Source organism: Terrapene carolina, unplaced genomic scaffold (assembly GCF_002925995.2).
Source record: "Terrapene carolina triunguis isolate 2854851 unplaced genomic scaffold, T_m_triunguis-2.0 Scaffold569, whole genome shotgun sequence".
Classification (NCBI taxonomy): Eukaryota; Metazoa; Chordata; order Testudines; family Emydidae; genus Terrapene; species Terrapene triunguis.
The window spans coordinates 901,742-910,688 of NW_020664920.1; the positions used below are offsets into that span (position 1 = coordinate 901,742).

General features: G+C 44.6%; 1 protein-coding gene across 2 annotated transcripts in view; it reads left to right on the forward strand.

Moving 5' to 3' along the window:
- GPN1 (GPN-loop GTPase 1) overlaps positions 1-3,830 on the forward strand; it is a 42,580-nt gene extending 38,750 nt beyond the window's left edge. For both annotated transcript variants that reach the window (XM_024216641.3, XM_029913276.1), the window contains one exon: positions 2,363-3,830. In XM_024216641.3, the coding sequence (XP_024072409.2) occupies positions 2,363-2,448 (86 nt within the window). In that variant the 3' untranslated portion in view covers positions 2,449-3,830. The remainder of the gene's footprint in view (positions 1-2,362) is intronic.
- Positions 3,831-8,947: the final 5,117 nt, after the last annotated feature.

The following is an 8,947-nucleotide window of genomic DNA, read 5'->3' on the forward strand; positions in this document are numbered from 1 at the left end:
AATAAATTGCCTAGGGAGGTTGTGGAATCTCCATCTCTGGAGATATTTAAGAGTAGGTTAGATAAATCTCTATCAGGGATGGTCTAGACAGTATTTGGTCCTGCCATGCGGGCAGGGGACTGGACTCGATGACCTCTCGAGATCCCTTCCAGTCCTAGAATCTATGAATCTATGAATGAATCGCCTGGAACTGGGCCTCCACAGCCGGTATGCCCTGGCCTGAGTGGAGTCAAGCTCTGCTCCTATAAACTCCATTCTTTGAACCAATTGATTTCTGCTCATTTATAACCAGACCCAGCTCCCAACACATGGCCCATATAACGCTGACGCTGTGTTGGACCTGAGCTTGTGAGCGGCCCTTGATTAACCAGTCATTGAGGTATGGGTAAATTTGCACGCCTCGATGTCTCAGGTAAGCTGCAACCACCACCATGCACTTCTTGAAAACCCTTGGGGCTGATGAGAGACCAAAGGGGAGTGCAGTTAATTGATAATGGTGCTGCCCCACCACGAGCCAGAGGAATCTCCTGTGTCCATGGAAGATGAAGATATTGGGATATCCAAGCCATTTTGGGATAGGAAGCTAGGAAAATGTTCAGAAAGGGAATGATGGATATTTGTGAAATACCTTAATTGCAAAACCCCTTTTCTGAAGGTTACGAAACCTCCCAGACAAATCCTACCTGGTCTAAGAGAGCTCAGGGGATCTGGTAATTTTTTGGAGAAGTTACAGGGAAGTTAAAAATGGATCTTAGTTGTAAGTTAGGATCAGTCTGAACTATGGAGTGGCTACCACTGGCCCATTACATCCGGGTGAGCGAGCAGCATTGGGCCTGATCTGGTCTGGCTCCCATCCCCTCTCCAAGAGTTGCAGCTGTCTGGAGGTGCTGCCTTCCACACCTTCCTCATTCACACCTCATTCATTCAACAGGGCAATCGATTACAAAGTGGGGGGAAGATCTTATTCTACTTCTAGCAAAAAGACATTTTTCTTTTACCTTAATTATACTACCTCAGGGGCCCACTATAACACATTTCCAAGGTTCAATACAAAGTCATATAAAAGTTATACAAAAATGCATAATGCAGAGATTTATCTACAACTGCATTGATTGACTGCCGTGTGCAGTAATATAGTGACCCCAGGTCTTTGAATGAGGCTTTATACTTAGGAGGGGGTGAGCGGTGAGTCGGAGGCGAGCGGGTGGGCAAGCAGTAGGTGGGCAAAGAGGCGAGCTGTGAGCCAGCAGGGGTTCTAGGAGTGGGCATGGGGGTTTCTGGCAGGGAAGGGAGAAGGTGAAAGGAGGCGAGTGGTGGGTGGGGGACTGACTAGGAGGGACGCAGCAAGCCAGCGGGGGGGCTAGGGGGTGAAGAGGGGTGTGATGGTGGGGCCGAGCAGGGAGGGGATGGGTCCTATTTTACTGCTGTGATCTGGTCACCCTATGCACGCCATTTCTTTCCCCCTCTACACTACAGGCTTCCACACACTGTCAGTGCCTTCCTAGTGTGCCATACATACAATTGTTTGCTTTAATTGAAAAATTCTTAATAAAGTATCACCCCCCCCCCCCCCAAAAAAAAACAACCCTTCCTTTTCGGCCCACTGCTGTTTCGGCTGGGCGGCGCTGGGGAAGGAGGGTTTGTTTCCGCAGGGCGGGCAGTGCTGGGGGGAGGGGTCGGCCCTCAACTGTTTTCTTTGGAGCAATATGGCCCTCGCTGCTTTACGAGTTGTGCAGGCCTGTCTTAAGCTATGTCTACACTGCAGAGTTTTGTTGCCAAAAATTATGCTGTTTTAATTAAAGCACTTTAATTAAACCACTGTTGCTTGTCCACATTATGCTCCTTGTGTTGGCAGAGTACATCCACACTAACAGCTCTCTCATCGACACTGAGAGCAGTGCACTGTGGGTAGCTATCCCACTCTGCAACTGGCTGCAGGGTGCTTTGGGAAGGGTTTGCAATGCCTTATGGGGCAGGTACAGTGTCATATGATGTAGGTTTTTCAATCCCATTGTTCCATGGGGATCCTACTAGATTGCCAGACACTTTTCAACTAAAGTGTGTGTGTGGGGGGGGACAGGGACAGGGAGCAGGGGGGGGGGAGAGGCAGAGACTGTGTCTGTGTTCCCCTTCCCTGTCCAATTCTCTCTAGCTTCTCATATTCCTCTCCTGGGAATTTCTAGGACTTGAGTGGGCCAAGGAGAAGGGAATTGCAAGTAGATGATGACCCAGACAGACATTTTCCATCTTACTCTAAGTGTTCCCAGTAGCCTTACTCCCACCTTAACTCAGAACCTTAAGCAGGGTAGGAGCTGGCTTAGTACTGAATTATGTTTTGTTTCCCCCTCCCCTCCCCCCCCAGTCACTGAGGAAAGCCACGAAGAACCAGCCTTCAGAAACTTCATGCAGGAGACAAGGATGAAGTACCAGAATAGAAGTAGCCACTAAGAGACTTTCAGAAGCAAAGCGCTGCAAACCCTTCCACTGGCGAGAACAGCAAGAGCAAACTGTTCACCACCTTCTGTGCTGTGAAGACACCAGTGCAGCCTTGTATGCAATCTAACTTCCGTGAAGCACTTTCTCTGATACTTAAATATCTATACTTGCAAAATCAGTTAGTTACTGTGAGCTGGAGTTCTGACTTCAGGTGTTTAACCTTTTGCCATTGTGACTTTTAAAACAAAATAAGGATTGCACTTTTCCCTTTTCTCCAAATAGTTTTGCTCCGCCTTGCTGGGAACTTGAATTCCTGGTGTGTCAGCATTATTGTCTGGAGTTTTGGTCCACCCCTGGGAGTTCAACACCATCCCCACATTCAAAGCTCATGGTTTCTCTTGGGTGCAGGGGATGGGTGAGACCTCTGCTGGAAAGCTCTTCTGAGAATTGTCTCCATTTAGTTATGGTGGTGGCTCAAATTCAGAGGGTTGGGGCAATAGTCTTGTGTGATAACAGCCAGAGCCTCAATTTTAAATGTATTTCCTATTAAATTCTGCAGCTAAAATTTGATCAGAGGCTAGAAAGGTCTTTTCAAGAACTTGTTTCTAAATGGAGTTTTCTCTGAGTTACTGAAACAGGGTAACTGAAATGTCACTGCAATCCCATGTTTGACATTTTATTTTGTTCTGTAATTTATTATAAAGTATTTTTTGCTATTGACAAATGGCTTAGTGGTGATTGGGAATGACAGAGTTGGACTCTTTCTTGCTATGGGAGGTTCATTGAATTAGCTTGCTCTGCATGCTTGCAGCACACCCAGAGGCACAACACTGGGAGTGAGCTGCGTGCCTGAAGCCATAGTATCTTGAGCTGTGAAGCTAAACAGCATTTCATCTGGTGACCAGAGACACTGAAAACGCAGATGCTACAGGAAGCGTTGTTAGTGATTCAGTAGCTGGTGCTCCTTCCCTCTGAGTCAGAAATGAACTAATACCCTGCATAGTGGTGTGGGCACTGTGCTGCCCACCTACAATTGCTCATCAGTTTCATTCTTATTCCAAATAGTTCTAAAACTTTTTGACCCCCAAGACAAGCAAAATGAAGGGTGCTATCCAAGTCGGGAAGAGGGAAATCTTCCCATTACCTACAGTTACACTTATTTTCTATATACATTATCCTTCATCAGGAGGTTTTTTTGTAGATTTTAAAGCCAGAAAGGATCATTAATATCATGTAATCCAACCACCTACATGCACCGGCCATTAAATCGCACTCGGTAATTACTACATCAGTCCCATAATTTCTTTTTTGAGCTATATCATATATTTTAGAAAGATATCCAGTCTTGATTTTAAACTTCAAGTGAGAGAATCCACTGTGTTTCTAGGTACATTGTTCCAGTGGTTAATTATAATCACTATTAAAAATGTGCTCCTTATTTCTATTTTGTTTGCAGTATTGTAACTGTGCGGGTCCCAGGATATTAGAGAGACATGGTGGTTGAGGTAATATCATTGATTGGACCAACTCCTGTTGGTGAAAGACAAGCTTTCGAGCTGCATAGAGTTCTTCTTCAGGTCTGGGAACTTATTCAAGGTGAAGTGGCCCATTAACACCTCTGTAGTCATAGGACAAAAAAGTGGGTTAGTTGGTTACAGATTGTTGTAAAAAGCCGTATCATAGGAGTGAACACTTTTTCACAAAACAACCACTCCATATCTGACTTCATTCCTCATCCACATGGGATACTTGCACTCCACTTTAAAAAACGAGCCTGGGAACTTAATTTAATAATTTAGCTGGATGCTAAAAATCGTGGTCTTATTAATGACACTGGATTTATGGCTTCTTACAACAATCGGTAACCCACTAACCCCCCTTTTTTGTCCTATGACTGCAGAGCTGCACACCCTTCAACAAGCTAGAACGCCATTCTGGCTTCCACCTCCTCTGTCTCAGTCAAGGTTGTGGGGTGTCCCCCAGTCTAGCTCCTACAGAAAGGAGGAGAAAGACAAGGGGTTTAGGCAACAGCACACTTCGTCTTCCCGCTCTTCTGCCCAGCCTACCCCCTCTAGAGACCAGGGCAGCCAGAAACATGCATTTTGAGGATGCGCCCAAGGATGACACCCCAGCCACTGCCCAGGATCCACCTCCTGCTTTTTCCTCAACTGTCTATGCCCTCTCCGGTCAGCCTGGTCGCAGCTGACTTCGGACTGTTGGGTGCTCATCACAATTTCTTTGGGCTACATCCTGCAATTTGTGGCACCCCCCTTTCAAGCCTCTCGCTTTCTGTTCTCTCCTCTTCCTTTCTTGGAAGGTCGCGTTCTTGGTCGCAATAAGTTCAGCCCACAGGGTCTCTGAGATCAGAGCACTTACCTTGGAATCACCCTATACAGTCTTTTACAAGGAAAAGGTCCAACTGCATCCACACCTGGCTTTCCAGCCCAAGGTGGTCTCCCAGTTTCATATGGGCCAGGACATTTATCTGCCCGTCTTTTTTCCAAAGCCACACAAGCTGGAGGAGGAAAGTTGGCTGCATTCCCTAGATGTCAGAAGGGCGCTAGCCTTCTATATTGAACGGACCAAGCCATTCCGCAAATCAACACAGCTGTTCGTCACGGTGGCTGACAGAATGAAAGGTCGTCCAGTGTCCGCTCAAAGACTTTTTTCTAGGATCACCGCCTGCATTTGCTACTGCTATGACCAGATGAAGGTGCCACCTCCAGCGATTGTCACTGCCCACTCAACCAGAGCGCAAGCCTCTTCAGCAGCTTTCCTAGCCCAAGTGTCTATCCAGGACATCTGTATGGCGGCCATCTGGTCATCTGTCCACACATTCACGTCCCATTACGTGCTTACCCAACAGGCCAGGGACAATGCTGGCTTCGGTAGAGCAGTACTGCAAACGGCTAGACTGTGAACTCTGAGCCCACCTCCAAGGATACTGTTTATGAGCCATCTAGAATGGAATCAACATGAGCAAGCACTCAAAGAAGAAAAAACGGTTACCTTCTTTTCATAACTGTTGTTCTTCGAGATGTTTTGCTCACATCCATTCCATTACCTGCTCTCCTGCCCCTATGTTGGAGTTGCTGGCAAGAAGGAACTGAGAAGATCGTTGGGTCGGCGGTTAGAGTTACTTTTCTCGACAAAAATTGGTAGTGTAGACATGGCCTAAGTTCATCCCTGGTGCCAGCTGCTTCCTCCCCATCAACTCTAGAAACAGATTTTGTCAGGGTTTCTCTTTCTTCTCTCTGTTACTAAGGGGAAAATATAAGAAAAAGAGAAGCAGCAGCATTGCTCTCGAGAGAATTATGATTTTGCACCTCTGGCTCTGGATCTGACCCTGCTTGCTGATGACTCCATTGGTATCGCCTACAGGCAACACCTCCACTTCATCAGTGCAGTTTCCTTGAGCTCCTACCTATGAGATATATTCCACAGCTGAAGAATCTGCAGAAGATCTGGGTTTGATATATTTGGTTGCTGTAACCAGAACCTACTGTGACAGTTTGGACCCCCCCTTCTGGGATGCCACCTGATGTACTGGGGTTTCACTGAGCCCCTCCTGCTCCACCAGCCTGGATTCCCTCCATGTTTTGCTGAATTAGGCTCTCCGGCCTCTTGCAGCACACACACAGGTAGGGCCACACCCAGCTGCAGAGACAGACTGAAGTCAGCTCTGTGTGAGAGGATTCACCCAGCACTCACATGCACACCCCTTTTGGGGAATAAACCCAAAATAATACGGTCTTTCGCTGTATAGAAAAATCTGCACAGCGCAAGCTTATAAAAATTCACCCTCTCCCTCAATGTGAAGAGAGATATGCACAGCTTCTTGCCCCTTCTCCCCTGATATGGATTGCACAAACTGGGTTTAATAAACAAAAACATGTTTATTAACTATAAAAGGTAGATTAAGTGATTATAAGGGATAGAAAACATAACAAAGCAAATAAAACAAAACATGCATACTAAACTTAAGATCTTACAGAGACTGGTTTCAAGAAGCAATTCCTCACCCTAAATGTTATTTTAGATAAGTTGCAGCATTTCAGTAGCTTAGAGTTCCAGTTATTTTTTCTTACAGACTGGACCCAAGTCTCAGTCAGGACTCACCCCTGACTTTCCCTTCAGGTTAGTTCCTTCGTCCCTTCTGGTTCTTTCAGCAGTCCTTCTTGGGTAGGCAATGGAGGAGAGTCCAGATTAACCCCTTCCCCAGCCTTAAAAGGATTTACCTAAGGCAGGAAACCTTTGTTTGATCCCCATCTCCCTACAGAGGAAAAGTACCAGCAGTGTCCAAGGTGGTATTTTGTATCAGGTGATCTTATCACCTTATCTGGTAGTGTCACAGCTATGTCCCAGGACGCCTCTCAGGAAGGCTTATCAAGGCTATGATGGCTGGTTCTCTGGTGGGTGTCTCGCAAATACACACACATTTGTAATTGTTACATAATCAATATTCCTAACTTTAAATACAGAAATAATACATGCATACAAATTGGATAATCGCATTCAGTAAATCATAACCTTTCCAATGATACCTTACATGAGCCATCTTACATAAAATATACCTTACTTACGCCATATGCATATCATAACCATATTTCTATGAAGAATATGGGGTGTAACATCACACCCACCTCTTTCATGTAATTCGAGCATTGCACCCTCGATATGTTTCACCTCTGAGGGACATGTGGTATAATCCTACCTGATCTCGTGGCACTTGCTTCTGGTATACTGAAGACCACTTTGGTTATTACCATTAACCCGCTACGGTTATGTGGCCTTACTAGCTTTAAGCCACAACCAGGCACTCCAAGAGGCTTCATTCTCCCGTTCTTCCCTCCTCTCCAAGACACTGTGAATGCATTCTCATTCCCCAAATTCTACTGGGGAAAAGACAATTCTTGCAAGTCAATTCCAGAAATATAATTTAGGCAGGCCAAAGCAGAATTTGAAGAACATCTAGCAAAAGACACAAGAACTAACAGCAAAATATTTTTAAGTACATCAGAAGCAGAAAGCCTACCAAATAATCAGTGAGGCCACTGGACGATCAAGGTGCTAAAGGAGCACTCAAGGAAGACAAGCCATTGCAGAGAAGCTACATGAATTTTTTTGCATCCATCTTCACTGCAGAGGATGTGAGGGAGATTCCCACACCTGAGCCATTCTTTTTAGGTGACAAATCTGAGCAACTGTTCCACACTGAGGTGGCAAGAGAGGAGGTTTTGGAAGAAATTGATAAATTGAACAGTAATAAGTCACCAGGACCATTCACCCAAGGCTTTTAATGAAACAAAAATATAAAGTTGCAGAACTCTAACTGGTATGTAACATATGACTTAAATGAGCCTCTGTACCAGATGACTGGTGGATAGCTAATGTACTGCTGATTTTTTTTATTATTATTTTTTAATGTTGAGGTTCCAGAGGTCATCCTGGCAATTACAGTCTGGTAAGCCTAACTTCAGTACCAGGCAAATTGGTTGAAACTATAGTAAAGAACAGAATTATCAGACACAGACATGAATATGATATATTGGAAGAGTCAACAGGGCTTTTATAAATTGAAATCATGTCTCATTAATCTATTAGAATTCTTTGAGAGGGTCAACAAGCATGTGGCAAGGGTGATCCAGTGGATATAGTGTTCTTGGACTTTCATGGATCAGTAACTGGTTAACAGATAGGAAACAATGGGTAGGAATAAACAGTTTTCACAATGGAGAGGTAAATAGCAGGGTCCCCTAAGGATCTGTACTATGGCTACTGTTGTTCAACATATTCGTAAATGCTCTGGGAAAAGGGGTGAACAGCGAGGTGGCAACATTTGCAGATGATACGAAACTGCTCAAGAGAGTTAAATCCAAAGGTGACTCTGAAGAGTTACAAAAGAATCTCACAACATTAGGTGACCTGGCAACACAACGGCAGATGAAATTCAATGTTCATAAACACAAAGTAATTCACATTGGAAAACATCATCCCAACTATACATACAAAAGGATGGGGTCTAAATTAGCTGTTACCACTCCAGAAAGAGACCTTGGAGGCGTTGGGGATTGTTCTCTGAAAACGTCTGCTCAGTGTGCAGCAGCAGTCAAAACAAGCTAACAATGTTAGGAACCATTAGAAAAGGGATAGATACTAAGACAGAAAATATTGTAATAACTATAGAAATCCATGGTACGCCCACATCTTGAATACTATGTGCAATTCTGGTCTTCCCCATCTCAAAAAAGATATTAGAATTGGCAAAAGTACTGAGAAGGGCAACAAAAATTATTAGGGGTATGGAACAGTTTCCATAGGAGGAGAGAATAAAGATGGAAAAGAGATAACTGAGGAGGGGGATATGATAGAGGTCTATAAAATCATGAATGGTGGGGAGAAAGTGAATAGGGAAGTGTTATTTACCCTTTCATATAACACACAAACCAGCAGTCACCCAATTAAATTAATGGGCAGCAGGTTTAAAACAAACATAAGGAAATATGTCTTC